General features: G+C 39.0%; 1 protein-coding gene across 1 annotated transcript in view; it reads left to right on the top strand.

Annotated features, from left to right (window-relative positions):
* Positions 1 to 20: 20 nt before the first annotated feature.
* The window catches only part of LOC109791779 (secreted RxLR effector protein 161), a 50,804-nt gene continuing 27,209 nt past the window's right edge, over positions 21 to 23,615 (top strand). Inside the window, exons 1-5 of the mRNA XM_083062515.1 lie at positions 21 to 160; positions 624 to 696; positions 788 to 906; positions 2,949 to 3,029; positions 3,135 to 3,272. Of these exons, the coding sequence (XP_082918641.1) occupies positions 116 to 160; positions 624 to 696; positions 788 to 906; positions 2,949 to 3,029; positions 3,135 to 3,272 (456 nt within the window). The 5' untranslated portion in view covers positions 21 to 115. The remainder of the gene's footprint in view (positions 161 to 623; positions 697 to 787; positions 907 to 2,948; positions 3,030 to 3,134; positions 3,273 to 23,615) is intronic.

The raw sequence follows: 23,615 nt of genomic DNA, 5'->3' as shown, positions 1-23,615 counted from the left end.
CACTATTGATTGTTGTCATATATTGTTCAACTAATTGTTCTAGTTTGATAAACTATCTGGTGGACTTGGTGGTGGTTTGGATCCTCCTGCATTCCAACGTGCGGAGAAGGAGAGAATGATAAAATCACATTCCAAGGAAAATTCTAATCAATCACACAATGTAAGTACACCTTGACTAGGTCTTATGCTAGTATGCATTTCCTTTCTGTAAATGCCACAAACTTAGGTGCTCACTGATGCCATATTTCAAACCAGAACACATATGGTCATGCCTCACCAAGAAAAACCCATAGATCTTCCAGTTCTAACTGAATGTTGATAAAGTGAGAATCAGCTGCATAAGATATCATGAGCTACGAGGCCAAAAATCTTGTGCAGTTTAGCACCTATTTGTCATTAATATTAAATATTACTCTCATCAACGCATCCACTACAAAATTCCTGATAATGATATGAATTGTCTTGAACATGACCATGTCACAAGCCATATAGGAGCATCTAATGTTAATCTAGTCAACTGAATTTTCTCTTTTCGGACATGATGCCCATTTGCAATCTTCAAAGTGCTATGAGCTAACTTAGCATAAAATCTCACGTATTTTTTTGAATGTTCTTTTGGTTAGTTGGTGGAAGAGTCAAACAATGAATGCAGGAGCCAAATAGAAGAATTACATACCTCAGTGGCAGAAAGTATTGGTAGGGGCTTTCATTTGTCTTTATCTTTCTTGGCTACTATAATTTCTCTGCTCATAGTTTTGCAATCCTAATTTGCTTAAAATGTTTCCAGTGATTAATGAAAATGTGGCCACTAAAGATGGTGAGCATGATGAGTCACATAAAGAAGATGATCTGAACACAGAAACTCAAAATGAATCAGAAAGTCTTTCTGATATTGATGATCATGAGGTGATTAATACCATGCTATTTCTTATGTGTTGGTGTTATGCAATTCATAACATGCTACTCTGCTTTTAGAGCTGCAATTTACTATTTTTCATTTTTTTTCGTTTATTCTTTTTTTTTGCAAAACTATAATAAGATTTTTTGGACAATTCCTTTGATCCTTGTTTTTAAGGGATTTAATTCTTATGACTTCTATTGAAGCCTGGATTATCAAGCTAAATTCACCTTTATTCTTTGTGTTTTCTAACTTAATTTATTCTAATTCTAAAAAAGAAAAGATATAATATTGGATTATAATCTTCTTCACCCCTTCCTGTGCCAATATTAGAATGCAAAAATAGTGAATATCAGAGAAATATATTAATTTTGTTTGTAAATTTCAGTCTATGTTAGACATCAAATGTTTGAACCTAACTTTCCGTAACATAAGGGGATGACCAAGTGTTGACTTATGGTCGGGAAGACAAGATTAAGATTGATGCTACTCATACCAAAATATCATTTTACATTCATACCCGTCTTTCCATTCTTTGCTCTAATAAGTGGGAATACCTCCTTTCTTTTTTTCAATGGCTCAACCCTATAAGAATTTATATTGTTAGGTGAGGGTTGTCTAAGTCTTATAAGAACTACATTGGTCATATTTCTAGTTGATGTTAGACTAAACATACCTATTTGTGTTTTGCTCTTTTTTCCGTATCCTCCCTTTTTAATTTGTTCTCTTAATTAACAATTTATTTTTTTAAATATTAAAAGAAAAGCTTGTGTGGTATACAACTTTTATGATTTATTACTATTTTAAAGAGTTAAGAGAAAATGAATCAATAATAAAATCTTCTCCCTGCTTTTAATGCTGGCATTTAGCAATAATAATCCCATTTCTTGATGTCGCATTTTTGCTCATCATTCCTAAATCTGAATATTTATTGTTTGTGTTTTAAATGCTTTTATATGTTGAATTAAGATTGAGATTCTGTTATTCTTGTAGCTTGATATAAATCCCTAGGAAATTATAATTTTCCTATTTAGTCATGCCCTTGATAATTTTCTGTCAATGCTGAATTTCAATGTATCTCGTCACTGGATTGCTTATTATGCCTAAAGCAGCTATTGGACTGGATATTGTTTCCTCAAGTTTTTGTAATGGAAAATAAAACCATATCAATCAATCAAAGTTGTTGAATACTTAGATGTGGTCATAATAAATCATAAGATGTACGGTTTAGAATAGTCTACCATTCATCAATCCAAATTGGCATGTATTATGATTATGATTGCAAAAAACAACTATAAACAAGGTTGTCAAACTTGAGAGTTTATGTAAATTTGTGAAGCATCCTTAGACTTGACTTGTAAACTCGTAAGAGTTTACCTAAGGCTGCACTTGCACAGATCCGAAGTTCAGAGAAACCAGTCTAGTTGTTGGATCATTACAGATTTTAAATCACACAACACTGATTGAATATTGTCAGAGCAACCAAGCTTGTCACCAGAGGCTCCCTGATCAGTGGGAGCACTCAGCCTTGATGGAATATTGCTAGGTTGTTTTTGTCAAGATTGTCAGCTAGCTGTAGCAATGGGTTATTGAAGGAATAGGTTGTGGTGCAAATGAGATGCAGTAGTATCATGCTCCGTTTTGAGCATGATTATCTGGTGTGCAGTCAGGGAAGTTAAAAGGAAAGGAAACGTAAGATGAACAAAGTTGTTAATGGAATCTTGGTGGGAAATTTGAAGCACTCAATCAGACTTGTTAAATCATCCTCAGGCTTGTGATTCAATCTAAGTTTGCTGGAGTCCAGCTGAGTTTATTTGAGTTCTATAGGGGTCTGAGTCTGTGAGTGAGTCAGCATGTTCTCCCTACCTGGAAACATAAATATAAACTCCGAAGAGTCTATGAGTCAGCTTCCGAGTTTGAAAACAATGAACATAAGAAATCAAAATATCTTGGTCTAATTCTTTTCTTATGAATCAATCTATAAGTTGAATTTTGATTAGCAAAATAAATCATTGATTATTTTCCTTGTAAAATGCTAAATGCTGCCTAGGTTGATGGCTACCTTCACAGTGAGGAGGAAAAGCACTACAAGAAGATTTTATGGGAAAACCTGAACCGTGAGTATCTTGAGGTACTGAAAATTTAATTCCACTTATTTTTTTTACTTTATATTTTTGGATAAAGTCCTCTGGTGGTTTTTCTGTTTCCTATCATGAGGGTATTGTGTTTTGACCAGAAACAAGCAGCCAAGGAAGCAGCTGCCGAAACTTCTAAGAAAGCTTTTGAGGCAAATTTCCAAAACTGTTCTGAGGATTTGCTCGCAGCTAGAGAACTTGCTGAATATGCTAGTGCAGCCGCAGCAAAGTCCAGAAAGGTAACTTTTGAATCAATTTTTTGGTGAGGTTCTATTTGTTCATGTGTGTTTATTGCAACTAAAGTGATGCTATTGTATAACGTATGAATTTTTTCTTCATGAAGTCCACTATTATTGAAAACTTGATTTTTCAATTTTCATGAAGTGATGATATATTTTTTCTGGTGAGGTTCTATATGTTCATGAAGTCCACTACTTTTGCCAAACATGAATTTTCGTGAAGTGTTGCTATATTTTTGGTGAGGTTCTATATGTTCATGTGGAGTTTCATTAACATTATGGCAATCATATGATTTATTTTTTGCAAAAACTAAAAAATAGATGTTATGCATGAATATCCAGAAAATAAACTCATCTGGTGAATATGAAACTTAATATCTCATATCTATGTCACATGAGATGTGATCATTAGTCTACTCCAATGCTAGTCTTTGTGAATTATCGGTGTCCTTATTAACAATAATACGATAGAACTGGTACCAACCGAATATGAAATTCAGATTTAATAAAAATAGAATGCCGGAACTTTATTAATCGTAATATTGCTTCTTGAGACGAATTACAACTGGACACCAATAGCCAGCTACCCCAAAACCTAATTCTTCCCAATCTTCCCCCAATAGAGGTACAATATCCTCTATTTAAAATAAATCTCATAACTGAAAATAGATAACTAATCAAAACAAACTATTAAAAGATAAACCTAAAAAATAGATAAATTATTTAAAATAGACAACCAATAATGATAAAACAGATAACTCAATTCTGTTCGGCTAACTATTATCATTATTTTCCCTTTTGTGGCGCCTCCTATATACCTTAGTAATAGGAGGTTTCGGTTGAAGTCTATCAATACCCCCCCCTAAAAGAACCACCTTGTCCTCAAGGGGAAAGTGAGGAAAGGTATCTTGAATATCTGCAGCTAATTCCCAAGTATTGTTGCACGAAGGAAGTTGTTGCCATTTCACTAATACCTCCACCTGCCCGGTGTGTGATTCACGACACTCGACAATTTCCTCAGGTTGCACTTCCAACTCATGATCTTCATTTAGCATAGGAGGCAATGATTGAGGTTGTTGCTGCGGTTGGAGTGCCTTCTTCAGCAAAGACACATGAAAAACTGGATGAATTTTAGAATGAGCTGGTAACTCTAATTTGTAAGCAACCGCACCCACTTTACTAATAATTTGGAAAGGACCATAAAAACGAGAAGCTAATTTCTCATTGGGCCTCTTAGCCAATGAACGGAGACGGTAAGGTTGCAGTTTCAAATAAACCCAATCCCCAACCTCAAACTCCACCAATCGCCGATGTTTGTTAACATAAGAACGCATTGGATCTTGAGCTTTAAGTAAATTCTGCTTCAGTTCCTGTAACATTTGATCGCGTTGCTCATTAAGTTGATTCACTGCTGCAACTTTAGAGGGGATGGTTCCAGCCTTAATCAACAAAGGAGGTTCTATACCATATAGTGCCTGAAAAGGAGTCATCTTGGCAGAAATATGATAATTGGTATTGAACCAAAATTCAGCCCAGGGCAACCAATCTGGCCATTGTTTCGGTTTCGTACTAGAGAAGCAACGTAGGTAAGTTTCAAGGCAGCGGTTAACAACCTCTGTTTGGCCATCTGTTTGAGGATGATAAGCGGTACTAAATTTAAGCTTAGTTCCTGCCAATCGGAAAATTTCCTTCCAAAAGTGACTCAGAAAGAGCTGGTCTCTATCTGATACAATTGAAGAAGGAAAACCATGTAAACGGACTACCTCCTTAACAAAAACAGCAGCTACTTCTTGAGCAGAGAAAGGATGGCCCAAAGAGCAAAAATGAACATATTTAGTTAAATGATCTACCACAACAAAGATAGTATCTTTCCCTTTTGTCCTTGGCAGTCCTCCAATAAAATCCATGGAAATATCACTCCAGACTTGAGCAGGAATAGGCAAGGGCTGTAACAGTCCCCCTGGAGCTAGAGTGTCATATTTATTCCGTTGACAAATATCACATTGTTGCCCATACTTCTTAATGTCTCCTCTCATACCTTCCCAAAATAAGAAGCTAGCCACTCGTTTATATGTGCGAAAGAAACCGGAATGGCCGCCTGAAGGGGTGTCATGGCACTCTGCTATAATAGTGGGAATTCTGGGGTTAGTTTTGGGTAAAACTAATTTCCCACGATAATGTAATCTGCCCCTGATTAAGGTATAATCTGCATGTGAACGAGGATCAACCATTAAATCTTGAATAATGAGTTGTAGTTTAGGATCTTGTTGTACCTCATTGTCCCATTTATCCACTTCTCGTGATGCTAGGAGGGATAAAGCAGCGTACATTGCTTTCCTGGATAATGCATCAGCCACCGAATTTTCCCTTCCTGGTTTATATTGAATTTCAAAGTCCATTCCGATCAACTTGACAGCCCACTTGAATTGTTCTTCACTAAATAATCTTTGATTAGTAAGGAATTTCAGGCTTCTTTGATCAGTTCTAATAATAAAATGTCTGCCCAACAAATAATGGCGCCATTTCTGTACTGCTTGCACTAGTGCCATTAACTCCCTCTCATAAACTGACTTTAGTTGTGCTCTTTCGGATAACCCTTGGCTCCAAAAGGCTATTGGTTTTCCTCCTTGCATCAGTACAGCTCCTAAACCCTTACTTGAAGCATCCGTTTCTACTACAAATTCCTTGGAAAAATCAGGTACAACCAAAGAAGGCAGTTCGGTCATGGCTTTCTTAAGGTCTTGAAAAGCTAATTCGGCCTCTTCATTCCAATGAAATTTATCCTTTTTAAGAAGGTTAGTTAAGGGTTTTGCCAATTTCCCGTAGTCCTTGACAAATCTTCTATAATACCCCGTTAACCCAAGGAATCCCCTAAGGCTTTTAATATCCTTAGGTTTAGGCCAAGTACACATAGCTTCCACCTTTTTTTGGTCAGCTGCTACACCTCCTCCTGACACAATATGCCCCAAATATTCCAGTTTAGTCTGCCCAAAAGTGCATTTCTTCTTGTTAACTTTCAAAAGGTTAGCCTGCAACACCTCAAGAACTTGGTGTAAATGTGAAAGATGTTGTGATAAAGTCTCACTGTATACTAATATATCATCAAAGAATACTAGAGCAAATTTTCTGAGGAAGGGTTTAAGCATCTCATTCATGAGGGCTTGAAAGGTTGACGGAGCATTTGTGAGACCAAAAGGCATCACTAAAAATTCATAGTGCCCTTCATGAGTTCTAAAGGCTGTTTTCTCAACGTCCTCCTTTTTCATTCGAATTTGATGATATCTAGATTTGAGATCCAACTTAGTAAAAATAGTAGCTCCACCTAATTCATCCAGTAACTCCTCAATGATAGGGATAGGAAATTTATTGGGTATGGTAATTTTGTTCAAGGCTCGATAATCCACACAAAATCTCCACCCTCCATCTTTCTTCCTAACTAAAATGATGGGACTGGAATAAGGGCTGATACTTGGCCTTATTAATCCCGCCTCTAACATCTCTGAAACTAACTTTTCAATCTCAGATTTTTGATAATGAGGATATTTGTATGGCCTGAGATTGGGAATTTCAGCCCCCTCCTTAAGATGTATTGCGTGATCATGTCTACGATTAGGAGGAAGGTGGGTAGGGTCTTCAAATAACTCCCCAAAGTCTTCTAACAATCTTGAAACTGCAGCAGGGGTATTAAGCTCGGTTGTTGGAATTTCTAGTTCCTTTCCATAATGAATAAGTAGACCCTCTCCTTCATCCTTCAAAACTCGCATAATAGCACTGAAGTTCATCTCTTCCTTGATTAGAGCAGGATCTCCAGTAATCTTGTGCATAATGTTCCCCCTCTTCAATGTGAGTTCCAGCCTCCCAAAGTCAGCCTTTATCTCCCCTAGACTGGCTAACCAATCTAGTCCCAAAACAACATCCACTCCTTTTAGGTTGAACAAATAAAAATCTTGAATAATGTCTAAATTCTGCATATGAATCAGCAGGCCCTTGCATTTTCCTCGACATCTAACCTTGTGTCCATCCCCCACTTCCACCACGTAAGAAGGAGTGTCTTCTACTGATAACTGTAACCTCTCCACCAATTCTGTGGAAATAAAATTGTGAGAAGCTCCACAATCGATAAGAATAATGATTGACTGAGTTTGCAAATCTCCCCCTACTTTCCATGATTTAGCTGTCGTGAATCCAGTCATGGAGAAAAGGGATAATTGTAGTGACTTAAAACTTTCAGGCATAGTTAAGTCTTCTTCCTCCTCCTCGTTTTCCTCATCCTCACACATCACGATCATACGAAACTGTTTATTCTTGCAGCGATGCTCACGATGGTATGGTTCATCGCAACGGAAACATAACCCTTTCTCGTGTTTCTCTCTCATTTCTGCTCCTGTTAAGTATTTAAATTCTCTTCCCCTGTTACGAGACCCTTCTCCTGTCGTCTTGCCTCCAATACTGCCCATGGTATTCCCTGTTGAAGAATCCTCTATTTTCTTTCCAATTAAGGCTTTGGAATCAATCGTAACAACCTTACTTGAAGGGTTACTCCGAAAAAATCCATTCGATCTGGTGTAATTATTAATTGACTTCTTGCTCAACACTAAATTTTTTTGTTCTACCATGATGGCTTTCTGGATAACTGCTGAAAGGGTAGTGAGTTCATATAATCTCACTTCCACTTGAATTTCTTCTTTTAATCCATTCAAAAAAATTCCCTTCGCAAAATCTTGGTTAATTTCCCTCAAGGCCCCCACGTATTTCTCAAACTCCTCTACAAACTCCTCCACCGTCCCTGTTTGCTTGAGAGACAACAACAATTCAAAAGGATTTTGAATCATGGATGGTTGGAAGCGCCTGATAACTGCCAATTTGAATCCTTCCCAAGTAGGTGTTGGGTTGCATCTTTCCCACCACTGGAACCAACTCAAGGCTCTTCCCTCCAATGCAACCATGGTTGCTTGCATTCTTTCCTCGTCTGTGACACCTTTTAGGTTAAAGTAGCGCTCCAATTTCTGGGTCCAGCCAAAAGCATCTTCGCCCGCAAAAATTGGAATTTCCAATTTGCGCCACAGTTCGTTGCCCCTATCTCTGGAGTTGTTGTGATCCCCACTGGTTATGTGGTTGTCTGTTTCGCCTGGCTGCACTCCTAATTTGGCAGCAATTGCCATGAGGAGTTCCTCGTTTTTCTTGGTCCTGGCTTCATTCAGTTCCATTCTAGTCCTCATCTCTTCCCTCTCTTGAGCCCATTCTTCCATGCTTCGCTCCATCCCTCGTGTGGTTACCATGCGCAGCTTTTAGAATCGTGGGTTTTTCAGGGCACCAGATCGGTGCTCTGATACCAGTGATAGAACTGGTACCAACCGAATATGAAATTCAGATTTAATAAAAATAGAATGCCGGAACTTTATTAATCGTAATATTGCTTCTTGAGACGAATTACAACTGGACACCAATAGCCAGCTACCCCAAAACCTAATTCTTCCCAATCTTCCCCCAATAGAGGTACAATATCCTCTATTTAAAATAAATCTCATAACTGAAAATAGATAACTAATCAAAACAAACTATTAAAAGATAAACCTAAAAAATAGATAAATTATTTAAAATAGACAACCAATAATGATAAAACAGATAACTCAATTCTGTTCGGCTAACTATTATCATTATTTTCCCTTTTGTGGCGCCTCCTATATACCTTAGTAATAGGAGGTTTCGGTTGAAGTCTATCACAATAATACTCAACTAGAGATATTTAAGAATAATATTCTATTATCTAATTCAATTTCATGATCAAGTCATATACTTGATCTCTTATTAGCATCGATTATAATAAATGGGATGCCTCATATTATTAATAAAGAAAACAAGATGAGCAAAAGAGGAAAAAGGGATTTTTTTTTTTTTTTTTTTTTTTTACTTTTTGGCAAGTTTGAATCTAAACAATTAAAAGAGGGGTCAGAAGAACCATTTTTAATTAAATGAGACAAAACAACATAGTTTGGATGACCCAATTTTTATGGAATTCTACAAAGAATTCAATACACTAGTACAGGCAAAAGAGTAAAATCTAGGAGAAAATAAATTGGAGCAAAAATAATTTGCTCGTGTTCCTGGTGACTTGGTCTTTTGCACAAAACTACCGGCTGAGAGAAATTAACATTCCAATTATTTGCTACTGATTTTGCCCAATCGAAATAAATTTTATTAAAGTTTGAGAGAGAGAGTTCAAGATGAATGACTGTATATTTCTCACTTTGTATCTAGATTAGAATCCAATATTTATAGAACTAACAGCTTCTTCCAACAGAAGCTGTTAGCTTAGCTTCAATAGAAGCTATAGGTCTAACTAACTAGAGTAAGCAGTTACAACAAATTAACAGAAGGGATATTCTTATGCTACTGCTTTACAACTGAAAATAAAGAATAAAGAAAAGAAATTACAGGAACAGCAAAACAGAGAGAGAATTAAAAACTAAACTACTGCTAAGTTCAGAAAAATATGATGTATATTTTTCTGATTTGGGAAAAATACAAAGGTGGTATAAATAGAATACAAGAGAATAAACCTGCACACTAATCTATCTCTGAAAACCAGGGAAATAATTCTCCCTATAAATGTTGTATCTAAATAATTAAAGGAGGGTAAATAAAATTGATCTTATTAACATTAAATCCTATTATGGAAAATTAGAATTGAATGATTCTGATTAATATGTGTTGATCTCCAACAAATTCTGAGTGATATGATCTGATCTCCAACACTCCCCCTCAATTTGGGTGGTAGATGTCTATCATACCCAGATTGGATCTAATGTTTTCATGTGTTCCTTGGAAGAGCCTTTGTGAGGATGTCTGCTGTTTGTTTGCATGATGGAACATGGTCAACACTTATAATACCGTGGTCAAATTTTTCTTTAATGAAGTGTCGGTCAATCTTCACGTGCTTTATCCTATCATGGTGGACTGGGTTCTTTACAATGTTTATGGCAACTTTGTTGTCACATAATATCCTCATAGTGTAATGGATGGGAGTTCTGATTTCATCCAGCATCTCTTAAGCCAGATTCCTTCATAGATACCTTGAGTCATAGCTTTGAATTCAGCTTCTGCACCACCACTTGCCACCTGATAGAGCCCAATTAGTAAGGCAAGATAGCAGGCCCAAGGTTTGGAGAGTCTACACTAGGAGGAATAAGATTTAACAGTTTATTTTCTATTTGTTATCTATTTAGGAAATTGATAATTATCTTCTGTTTTATCGTTTTTGTTGGATAGAAATCCCAAAATTTATGGGATATTATTATGTTGCAGAATTTCAGGGATTAATTTATGGGATATTATTATGTTACAGAATTTCAGGGATTAGGATCTATGATTTATTATTTATTATTGTTACTGATTTATAGAGATTCCTATTTAATTATAGGAATTTCCTATTATTTGTTTCCTTTTTTTATTTCCCTGTTTTACCTATTTATGTACTAGACCAATCATTTGAATAAAATAAGAAGAATGATTTCTTCCACTTATGATAATATGGTATCAAGAGCCAATTCTTCTTCATCTTAGATGAAAATTCAATAAAGTTTCATGGCTGATGCGCCACCCACACAACCATCCACACCAGAAAATATTTCGCCTTCCAAGAGAAACCTAAACAACCCAGCCCATATGGCTTCATCCTTCCAACCTATTGACCTAAACCCCTCAATTCAAATAACCCAACACAAATTAAATGGGTTAAACTTCCGAGAATGGTACCAGTCGGTCCTTCTTGTCATCAAAGGGAAAGGAAAAAATGGGCTATCTTACAGGGACTTCTGCAGCTCCACCAATGACTGATCCTTCCTACAGTAACTGGGATGCAGAGAACTCCATTGTCATGGCTTGGTTGATAAATTCAATGGAACTTAAAATTGGAAGAACTTACCTTTTCTGCAAAACTGCCCATGAAATATGGACCACTGTTCAGGAGATGTACTCAGACCTCCAAAACTCAGCCCAATGCTTTGAAATAAGGTCAACTTTGTGTAATACTCAACAAGGTAACAAATCTGTAACCGAGTATTTTAATATGTTGGTAGAGTTATGGCAAGAAATGGACTTGTTCTATACTGTTTCATGGAAATGTTATGAGGATAAATTGTTGTATGACCAAATGCTGGAAAAAGAAAGGGTATTTGATTTTCTTCAGGGACTTACAAAAGAATTAGATGAAGTTAGGGGACGGATCCTTGGCCTCAAACCACTACCAACTCTCAAGGAAGCCTTTGCCATGGTTAGAAGAGAAGAAAGTAGGAGGAAAGTGATGTTGCAAAACAATCCTACAATTGAGGATCCTCATCTAAACTCAGCTCTTGTGTCTCGAAAAAATGATCTAAAGACTATCCGTCCTAAAGAGGCCAAGACATGGTGTGATCATTGCCAAAAACCTTACCACACCAAGGAGACATGCTGGCTCATTCGTGGAAAACCTGCAGATTGGAAACCTAGAAGTCAGCGCAAAGCTGCTGCCTCTGTTAATGTTGCTGAATCTTCTGCAGATTTAAAGAAGTAATGTTCTGCTATTTTTTCTAATGAGCAAATGGATATGCTAAAGAACCTACTCTCTCAACTCAAACCTGAAGCTTCTGCACCAGCAAACTCTACAACAAACATTGCTCACAAAGGTAATGGTCAGTTTTCTTTCTTGTCTAGACAGGAAAATACAGGAGAATGGATCCTAGATTCCGGAGCTATTGACCATATGACAGGGTCATTGGCTGACTTTACGTCATACAAGAAAGCTAATAAAGGTGTTACTATTACAGTAGCTGACGGTAATTCATCAATGGTAGCTGGTACTGGTGACTTAAATCTGTCAGGACTAAAACTAAAATCTGTCCTTTATGTTCCTGGATTAAAATATAGTCTCATATCTGCCAGTAAATTGACTAAAGATCTACATTGTGCAATAATTTTTTACCCTTCTCACTGTATTTTTCAGGATTTGTCTTCGGGGATGATGATTGGCAGTGCTAAGGAACATAATGGTCTGTACTTTGTATCTAATTCACCATCAAAGTCGGATTCTCCTCAAACCATCTCCCTATCAACCGTGTCAGATTCAAATGTTTTTCTATGGCACAACCGTCTTGGTCACCCTAATTTCAATTATTTGAAACACTTGTATCCAGATTTATTCATCAATAAAAATATTTCTTCTTTTAGGTGTGAACATTGCATTCTTGCAAAACAATCTCGAACTAATTATCCCTCTCATCCCTATCAACCATCACAACCCTTCCACCTCATTCATAGTGACATATGGGGTCCTTCTCGAATTCCTAACATAAATGGAGCTAGATGGTTTATCACCTTTATAGATGACCATACTCGTGTGTGTTGGGTGTACCTCTTGAAAGAAAAATCTGAAGCTAGCCCAACCTTTAAACAGTTTCATAAACTTGTCACCAATATTTTTGGCTCCTCAATTCACATCCTTCGTACTGATAATGGGCGGGAATACTTCTCTAATGATATTAATGGTTACCTACAGGAACATGGCATATTCCATCAAAGTTCTTGCAATCATACCCCGCAACAAAACGGGGTTGCTGAAAGAAAAAATCGGCACATTTTGGAAGTTGCTCGTTCTCTTATGTTCACCACAAATGTTCCTAACCATTTTTGGGGAGAAGCTGTGTTAACTGCTACCTATCTTATCAATCGTCTTCCCTCCAAACCTCTCCAATTTTTAACCCCTCTTAACTGTCTAAAAAGTTTTTTTCCTGTAGTCAGAATGTTGGAGTCTATTCAACCAAAAATATTCGGGTGTACAGTCTTTGTTCATAACTCAAGTCCTACAAGAGGAAAACTGGATCCAAAATCTCATAAATGTATATTCCTTGGCTATTCTCCCACACAAAAAGGGTACAAATGTTACTGCCCAAAATCCAAAAGGTTCTACATATCATGTGATATTACTTTTCTTGAAAATCAACCTTTCTTTCACAATGATTCGTTTCAGGGGGAGAATATGATTGAACCTCATCATTGGGATCCTTCCATCTCTCTTCCAATTTCTCTTCCTTTACCTGAACCTATACAAAAAGAATCTGAAACAGAATCTACACCAATAACCAGTCAAGGGGGAGAATCAGAAAAGAGGACTCAAAATGAGTTCAAATTTTTTCCAAAATTCTACACTAGGAGACATAATGTTCCTTTGCAAGGTCAATCTTCAGACTTGGAGCCAAATCATGTGGAAGCAATAGACCTGTAACACTGAAGGTAATTGTGCAGTTGAAAATCTTAATGTTGAAAATGATACTATGGATGAATTTGACTTGCCTATTGCATTACGAAAAGGAGTTAGATCTTGTACAAAGCATTCTATATCAAATTTCCTCGCATATTCTAATCTATCTCCGAGATATAGAGCTTTTGTTACAGAATTGGATAGAGTTCAGATCCCAAACACTGTCTTTGATGCTCTTAAAGACGAAAAATGGAGAGCTGCTGTCCTAGAGGAAATGGCTGCACTAGAAGAAAATAAGACCTGGGATATTGTCAAGCTGCCCAAGGACAAGAAAGTTGTGGGCTGCAGATGGATATTTACCACAAAAATGGGTGCAGATGGGAAGATAGACAGGTATAAGGCGAGGCTAGTGGCCCAAGGCTATACCCAAACCCATGGTATAGATTATGAAGAAACATTTGCACCAGTTGCAAAACTTAATTCTATTAGAATTCTCATTTCTCTTGCAGCAAATCTGGATTGGAAAATACACCAATTAGATGTGAAGAATGCTTTCTTGAATGGGAAGTTGGAGGAGGAAGTTTATATGAAATTGCCCCCTGGATTTGAAGGAGAAAATAATGATGTTGTGTGCAGGTTAAATAAGTCCCTGTATGGACTGAAACAATCCCCAAGGGCCTGGTTCACAAGATTCAGCACTACTATGAAACAACTTGGCTATGTTCAAAGCCAAGCAGACCACACCCTTTTTGTAAAAAAATCCAAAGATGAAAGAAGGGCTATTCTTATTGTCTATGTAGATGACATGGTAATCACAGGTGATGACAATCAAGAAATTGACAATCTCAAAAGTTGTTTGCAAGCAGAATTCAAGGTTAAAGATCTTGGGCAGCTTCAATACTTTCTTGGGATGGAAATAGCTAGAAGCAAGAAAGGTATTTTCATCTCACAAAGGAAGTACACTCTTGATTTGCTTCGAGAAACAGGAAACTGGGGTGTAGACCTGCAACAACTCCCCTAGATCGAAATTGGAAGCACAAGATTATTGAAGATGATCCTCTAGTTGAAAAGGAGAGATATCAGCGCCTTGTAGGAAAACTAATCTACCTATCTCTCACTAGACCAGATATTGCCTACAGTGTTAGTGTGGTAAGTCAATTTATGCATTCTCCTAGGAAGAGGCATTTGGATGCTATAAATCAGATTCTTCGTTATCTCAAAAGTACTCCTGGAAAGGGATTACTGTTCAGAAAAAATGAACATAGAAGTGTAGAGTGTTTTGCAGATGCTGATTGGGCAGGTTCAATTGAAGATTCAAAATCTACCACAGGATACTGTACAAAAGTATGGGGAAACCTAGTGACATGGAGAAGTAAAAAACAATCGGTTGTTGCAAGAAGCAGTGCAGAGGCCGAATATAGAGCAATTGCTCAAGGAGTTTGTGAACTGATTTGGATAAAAAGATTATTACATGATTTATTTATTCCCCTTCAAGAGCCTGTGAAACTGTACAGTGATAGCAAGTCAGCCATAAACATAGTATATAACCCAGTGCAACATGACAGGATGAAACATGTAAGAATTGACAGAAACTTCATCAAGTCAGAAATGGAAAATGGTACATTTTCTCTACATTATGTTCCAACCAAATTACAAGAAGCAGACCTGCTGACAAAGGCTTTGTTGAAGTCAGATTTTGAGTCTAATATTAGCAAGCTAGGAATGACTAGCATCTATTCACCAGCTTGAGGGGGAGTGTTGGATAGAAATCCCAAAATTTATGGGATATTATTATGTTGCAGAATTTTAGGGATTAATTTATGGGATATTATTATGTTACAGAATTTCAGGGATTAGGATCTATGATTTATTATTTATTGTTGTTACTGATTTATAGAGATTCCTATTTAATTATAGGAATTGCCTATTATTTGTTTCCTTTTTTTATTTCCCTGTTTTATCTATTTATGTACTAGACCAATCATTTGAATAAAATAAGAAGAATGATTTCTTCCACTTATGATAATAGTTTTAAATTAAAGTAAGTATTAGCTAGGAAGAGATAAGATTATCTAGAAAGTTAGCTAGGAGGGATATAAAAAGGGGATCAGGGGAAGTCTGAGGGGAGGAAAAGTTATTCTTTGAGAAATTGTGCGGAGCCTATGCTCTGGAAAGAAAGAGAAAGCAGATCACTTCCTTAATTCTTTTTTTAATTCAATAAAGTATTCTTAAATTTCCAGGAACCTATCATCCACAGGTTGCTTCTTACTTCTCCAAGTCACCATGTTTCCCCACACAAAGGAGTAACAACATGTAGTTGATTTCTTGTTAGAGGGGCATCTTGCCCAATCCGAGTCGGTATAGACTTCTGTTAGAATAGCTTGTTTAGAAAGCTTCTTCTTAGTTACATATTTATTGTATTTTTCTGATTGGTCCTTTTTCTCCTGATGTAATTGTTTAGGTTTCTAGACTCTGTAGCCTACTCTGTAGCCTTTTTCTTCTTGTAACCCTAATCACTCTTTATAAGGAAAATATACAGATCAGTAAACCTGATCCTTTTTGGTCATTCTATTTCAATATTCAAGTTGGTATCAGAGCGGGGTCGATCCCGCTCTGCAGTCCGCCGCTGTTCGTCGCCGTCCACCGCTGTCCGCCGCCGTTCGCCGCTGTCTGTTACTCTGGTGAACCTAGGGTTTGGTGCGCCTTGTCAAGCGCGACCTAACCCCATCAACTCCGGCGTTGTCAGAGTCTCCACGCGCTCTGACGCGTCGTTTCTCTCTCCAGTTCTGTCAAGCACGTACTATTCACGCGTTGCTCTCTGTTCGTCGGAACCTCCTCATTTTGCCACCGCCTTGTTCGTCGGAGCCTCCTGAGCCTATTTCTGGACTCAGTTTTGTGATTTGACCACTGTTTAGGGTGTGAGCCTGCGTTTCTCTTCTTCGGTTCTTCTCTCTTAATTCCTGTTGCACGACCCATCTTCGTATGGCATCTCTAGGCCCTATTTTGTCTATTTCCGGCACCCCGACCATAACCACGGAGAAACTCAATGGAAAAAATTATTTATCATGGGCTGCCTCTGTGGAACTATGGTTCCTTGGTCAAGGGTACCACGATCACTTAGAAATGGAAAACGTTGAGGGTTCAGAAGAAAGTCAGACTAAATGGAAGAAGCTTGATTTTCAACTATGTGCTGTGTTGTGGCAGTCGGTTGAGCCCAATATTTTAGGGACCCTTAGAGCCTTCAAAACTTGCTGTTCTTTCTGGAAAAAGGCCCAAAATATTTATGCAAACGATATTCAGCGATTATATGATGCTGCTCAGAAAATAGCATCCTTGAAACAAATTAATCATGAAATGACGTCTCACGTTGCTGAAGCCCAAGCTGCTGTAGAAGAATTAAAAATGTTCCTGACAGATGATTCATTAGAGGGAATAAATAAGAAACTTGATAGGCTATATATGGTGCTGATTCTGAGAACATTGCACCTAGACTTCAATCATGTCGGTGACCAGATTCTGACCGGCCACGAGATTCCTTCAATGGACAGCCTAATAACTAGACTTCTTCGTGTTCCTACAGAAGTGAAGAATGAAAACTCTGGTGGAATTGTTGAGGCTTTTGCAATGGTTTCAAGTCAGGGTAGAGGTGGTCGTGGAAATCGAGGAGGAAGAGGAGGTAGAAGTGGTCGTCCTCAATGCTCATACTGCAAGAGGATGGGTCATATCCAAGAGAATTGTTATTCTCTTCATGGTTTTCCAGAGAAGATAGCAAATCTGTCCAAGTCTGAGAAATTAGGAAAATCTGAGATGAAGGTTCCTGAAGATGACTATCAAGAATATCTTCAATGGAAATCTACGAATCAAGCTCAATCTTCCTCTACCACTACTGTTTCTACAGCTTGTATTTCTCATTCAACTACAAATCAAAGTCCATGGATCATTGATTCAGGAGCCTCTGATCACATAACTGGTAATAATTCTATGTTTTCTTCCATGTCCCCACTTAAATCTCCTCACCTGATTACCTTAGCAGATGGATCCAGAATTGCTCCTAAAGGAATCGGTCAAGTCTCTCTGTCATCCTCATTAAATTTAAACTCTGTTTTGTTTATCCCTAACTGTCCTTTCAACTTAATCTCTTTAAGTTAGTTAACCAAATCCTTAAATTGTTCAGTAACCTTTAATGCTGAATCTTTTGTTATTTAGGAATGTGGTACGGGTCAGAAGATTGGCGCAGGACATGAATCTGGAGGTCTCTACTATTTTGAAATGCAACCACCTGTATCTTGTGTTGCTGTTTTGTCACCCAAGCTTTTGCATGATTGTTTGGGTCATCCAAGTCTATCCAAGTTGAAACTTTTGGTCCCTAGTCTTCAAAAATTAGCAGAGTTAGGTTGTGAATCATGTCAATTAGGCAAACATGTTAGGTCGTCTTTTCCCAAGCAAACTGATAAAAGATGTAACTCGATTTTCACCACCGTTCATTCCGATATTTGGGGTCCAAGTCGTGTAACATCTTTTGGTTTAAGATATTTTGTAACTTTTATTGATGAATTTTCTCGATGTACTTGGGTATATTTAACGAAAGATCGTTCTGAGCTTTTGTCTATTTTTATGTCCTTCTTCAATGAGGTCAAAAACCAATTTGGGAGACTAATTAAAATTTTTCGAAGTGACAATGCAAAAGAATATTTCTCTTCTGAATTATCCTCTTTCCTATCCTCACAGGGTGTCTTGCATTAGTCTACCTGTCCACATACACCCCAACAAAATGGAATAGCAGAAAGGAAAAATAGGCACCTTGTAGAGACTGCACGCACCCTCATGCTCAATGCTAATGTTCCTGTACATCATTGGGGTGATGCAATTCTCACTTCTTGTTTTTTAATAAACAGGATGCCCTCTTCTTCTCTTGAAAATAAAATCCCTTACTCCATTATTTATCCAAAGGAACCCTTGTTTCATGTCTCACCTCGAGTCTTTGGGTGCACATGTTTTGTCCATAATGTCTCTCCTGGTTTGGATAAATTATCTGCTAGAGCAATTAAATGTGTTTTCTTAGGCTATTCTCATCTTCAAAAAGGGTACAAATGTTATTCCCTAGAGACCAGAAAATTTTACATGTCTGCAGATGTCACCTTCTTTGAACAAACTCCTTTTTTCTCCTGAACCACTCATGATTCTCTCTCAATACAACAAGTGCTACCAGATTGTTCTCATGATTCCTTTCCACCTCAACTTTCAATTCATGACCAAGAGGTTACTCAGCCTGTTATTCCCACCACTTGTAACGACCCTGCTGGCCATTTCACTCACCACCAAAACACACCGGAAACACTAGACAGAATAGAACAAGTATATAAATATAGAGTCTAGAATATAAGTATATACATATGTCCCGAATCCGACTAGAGTTAGGGCATGCAATTTAAGAATTTCATCAAAAGTCACTATGCCAAGTGACCAAAACAAACAAAACATCCTTAGAAATCAGCTCCATCCATTGGCTCCCGACTCATCACTATCCATCACCTATTCCTGCTCTGCTCCCGTACATAGTACGATCATAGCAGTCCAACCACATGGAAACACAAAGGGTAAGCTAGCATAAAAAGGAACAACGTATAGAAAGATTTAGGAAATATAAAAGCTACAATTTTCAACACTTCATCAACATACATCCTGTCGATTCTCAACATGATCATCAATAAGCATGCAATGCGTCGTCACGCATATCAACTCGGAGATCTCCTACAACAACTCAGCCTTTCGGCCTACATCAACTCAGCCATCAAGGCCTACAGCAACTCAGCCATCAAGGCCTACAGCAACTCAGCCATTATGGCCTACACATCTCAGCCAACATACAACACAGTACAACACATCATCTCACAATATATCAATACATCTTACTACAACATATAATACGACTCACCCATCTTGTTTACAATATTTCTACACTTATTCATTGTCATTAAACCATAAGACAACTCAACCAACAAGCTTTAAACATATAAGACCTTCATCAAGCAAACAATCAACTCATATAGAAAAGAAATTTATCAAACTGAGTTCCTACGCTAAGCCTAGAATCCACGCTCAGCCTCATCCCTCCAGAAACTCAACTCACTCCCACGCTAAGCCTGGAATCCACGCTCAGCCTCAAGATTCTAGCAACATTCAAAAATTTCCAGGCTAAGCGTAGAATCCACGCTTAGCGTCCCAAACCCAGAAAATTCATACTAGTTCATGAACATCTCAAATCTCCCAACATATACCCAAAACCCCTTCGAATCCATTCCATATTTTCATCAAACATTAAGAAAAATACCTCATTTTCAACATGCAACCTCAAATCAAAGAAACCCCAAAATTTTCATCAAAACCCCAAAAGTCCCCAAAATACCATTTTTCCTCAATCTCAACCAAAATCATCCATCAACAAGCAGCTAACGAGTTTCCAAGACTCATTCTCAACAAAAAAAAAGCGAACCTAGCTTCCCTTACCTCGGGTGAAGATTCCGAGTTCCGGGGGCTTGAACGGAGAAGAAGAAAGAGCTTGTCCGGAGGAGAATGTTAAGCTTGAAAAGAAGCACCACTTTCAACTAGTTCCACCTGCCTCTGGCTCAGCACCTAAAACCACCAATTTCAGAGAAAGGAGAATGAGAGGGAAGAAGAGAGAGTTTTAGTGGATGAAAGTGAAGGAAGGGAAAAATAGGGAAGGGGTCTCACAACCTCCCCAACAACAAGAGTTTTCGTCCCCGAAAACGGTCTTACTTGAGAAAAGAAAAGGATAACGCTTCCTTAACAGCTGCTCCACCTCCCAAGTAGCCTCACCGGTAGCCGCATCCCATAACACTTTTACCAGAGCAATAGACTTGCCCCTCAGCTCCTTCAGTTTACGATCAATTACAGCTACCGACAACTTATCAAAGGTCAGGTTCTCCTTCACCTGCACATCATCTAACTCCACCACGTGACTCGGGTCATGGACGTACTTCCTCAGCTGGGAGACATGAAACACATGATGCAGATTTGAGAGAGGCGGTGGCAAAGCCAATTGATAAGCAACCGGACCCACACACTGTAAGATTTGGTAGGGACCCACAAACCTGAGTGTCAACTTCCTTGCCCTCAGTGCTCTTCCCACACCAGAGGTTGGAGTCACCTTCAGAAACACATGCTCCCCTTCGGCAAATTCCAAAGGCTTCCTCCTCTTGTCAGCATACGACTTCTGTCTACTCTGAGCAGTTTTCATCCTTTCCTGAATCATCTTCACTTTCTCAATGGTTTGTAGGATTAGCTCCGGACCTACCACTACCGACTCACCATTCTGGTACCAGCACAGAGGAGTCCTACATCTTCTGCCATACAATGCTTCGAATGGTGCCATCCCAATGCTTGCGTGAAAGCTGTTGTTGTAGGTGAACTCAACCAATGGTAGGACCTCCTCCCAGCTACCCAAGTGGTCCAATACACAAGCCCTAAGTAGATCCTCCAAGGACTGGATCGTCCTTTCTGACTGACCATCCGTCTGTGGATGATAAGCAGAGCTCAATTTCAACTTCGTGCCTAAGGCTTGGTGTAGACTTTGCCAAAATCTTGAAGTGAACCTCGGATCTCTGTCTGAAATAATACTAGAAGGCACCCCGTGCAACCGTACTATTTCCCTCACATACAACTGCGTCAACTTCTCCAAAGACCACTTGATGTTAACAGGCAAGAAGTGTGCGCACTTGGTCAACCGATCTACAATTACCCAGATAGCATCACTATTCCTAACTGACTTAGGCAACCCAACAATGAAATCCATGGTGATGCTATCCCACTTCCACTCTAGAATCTCCATCTGCTGCATCAACCCACTCGGCTTCTGATGCTCCACCTTTGCTTTCTGACAAGTCAGACAGGCCACCACATACTCAGCTATCTCCCTCTTCATGCCAGGCCACCAGAATGTCTTCCTGAGGTCCTGGTACATCTTAGTCATACCCGGATGTATGCTAAGTCTACTCTTGTGGCCTTCCTCTAACACAGCTTTCTTTAACTCAGCATTCTGAGGTAGGCAGACTCTGCCCTTGAACCTCAAGATTCCATCTCCTCCTAGTTCGAAGCCAACAGCCTTCTCGGTACCCAACAACCCAAGAAGCTTCACCAACTCGACATCTTGCAACTGCTTAAGTCCAACCTGCCCCAAGAACTCACTAGTTATGGTGACTGTCCCACAACTAATGTGATCCTGAGCTAACTCCACACCGAGGTTCAAATTTCGAAATTTCTCAATCAGTTCCAACTCCCTCACCATCATACTCGACATGTGAATGGATTTCCTACTCAACGCGTCCGCCACAACATTGGCTTTACCAGGATGATACATCAACTGGAAGTCATAATCCTTTAGAAACTTCATCCATCGTCTCTGCCTCATGTTCAGCTCTTTCTAATCAAACAAATACTTCAGACTCTTATGATCACTAAAGACGCTGAACCGAGCTCCATACAAATAGTGTCGCCATATCTTCAAGGCAAAAACAATAGCTGCCAACTCCAAGTCATGAGTGAGATAATTCCTCTCATGGTTCTTCAGTTGCCTTGAAGCATAGGTCACCACTTTCCCATTTTGCATCAGTACACACCCAAGACCCTGGTGAGAAGCATCACAATACACATCAAAGGGCTCACCAGAATCCGGCAACACCAACACAGGAGAAGTAGTCAACCGTCTCTTCAATTTCTCAAAACTTCTCTCACAGGCATCTGTCTAAATGAATGGCTGCTCCTTCAATGAACCGACGATAGTAACCCGCCAATCCCACAAAGCTCCGAATATCAGTGACAGTCCTCGGACGCTCCCACTGCAACACCGACTCCACTTTAGCCGGATCAACAACAATCCCCACAGCTGAAATCACGTGGCCCAAGAACTTCAGTTCATCTAACCAGAACTCACATTTTGAAAGCTTAGCATACAGTTGCTTCGCCTTCAAAACTTCCAGCACCATCTTCAAATGCTCACCATGCTCTTCCCGGGTTCTTGAATAAACCAAGATATCATCAATGAACACTACCACGAATTTGTCCAAGAATGATCGGAAGATCCTGTTCATGTAATCCATGAACACTGCAGGGGCGTTGGTCACACCAAACAGCATCACTACGTACTCATAGTGACCATACCTAGTCCTGAAAGCAGTCTTCGGTATGTCACCCTCCTTCACCCTAATCTGGTGATACCCCGACTTTAAATCGATCTTAGAAAACACTGATGCTCCTCTTAGCTGATCCATCAAGTCATCTATCCGGGGGAGAGGATATTTGTTCTTGATGGTCAACTTATTCAGCTGCCGGTAATCCACACAAAGACGACTACCCCCATCTTTCTTCTTCACCAACAACACAGGAGCACCCCACGGTGAAATGCTCGGCCGCACCAACTGCTTCTCCAATAGGTCCTCCAACTGACCCTTCAACTCACTCAGCTCGGCAGGAGCCATCCTGTAGGGAGCCACCGACACTGGCCCTGCACTTGGAACCAGATCAATGCCAAACTCCATCTCCCTTACAGGAGGTAACCCAGGCACCTCATCAGGGAATATTTCAGCATAGTCTCTCACCACATCTATCTCAGAAATGACTCTCTCAGTCTCCACACTCATCATAACAAACAGAAGACAACCCTCTGCTCCATCCCTCAACCATGATTCAACTTGACCAGCTGAAATCAATAACTCATCTTCCTCCTGCGGAAAGGTCAACCGTCTATTGGCACAATCTATAAGAATATGATTGACAGATAACCAATCCATCCCCAAGATTATGTCAATATCAACCAAAGGCAAACAAATCAAGTTTACCTTGTACTTCTTCCCATTCACAACAATGGGGCAACCAACACACAGCTCAGAAGCGACTACTGAAGCAGAAGCGGGTGTCGACACTAGCAGTCTCAACCCCAAATCATACACAGGCACTCCCAACATAGCAACACAGGCATAGGAAATAAAAGAATGGGAAGCCCCAGAATCAAACAAAAGCATCACATCCTTACCAGCAGCCTTGCCCTTCCCCTTCACTAGGTCAGAAGAAGTCGAAGCCTCAGCACCAGTCAA

The sequence above is a fragment of the Cajanus cajan genome, chromosome 1 (assembly GCF_000230855.2).
Source record: "Cajanus cajan strain Asha chromosome 1, NIPB_CcT2T_4, whole genome shotgun sequence".
NCBI lineage: Eukaryota > Viridiplantae > Streptophyta > Magnoliopsida > Fabales > Fabaceae > Cajanus > Cajanus cajan.
This window is presented reverse-complemented; position numbering and strand designations above follow the sequence as displayed.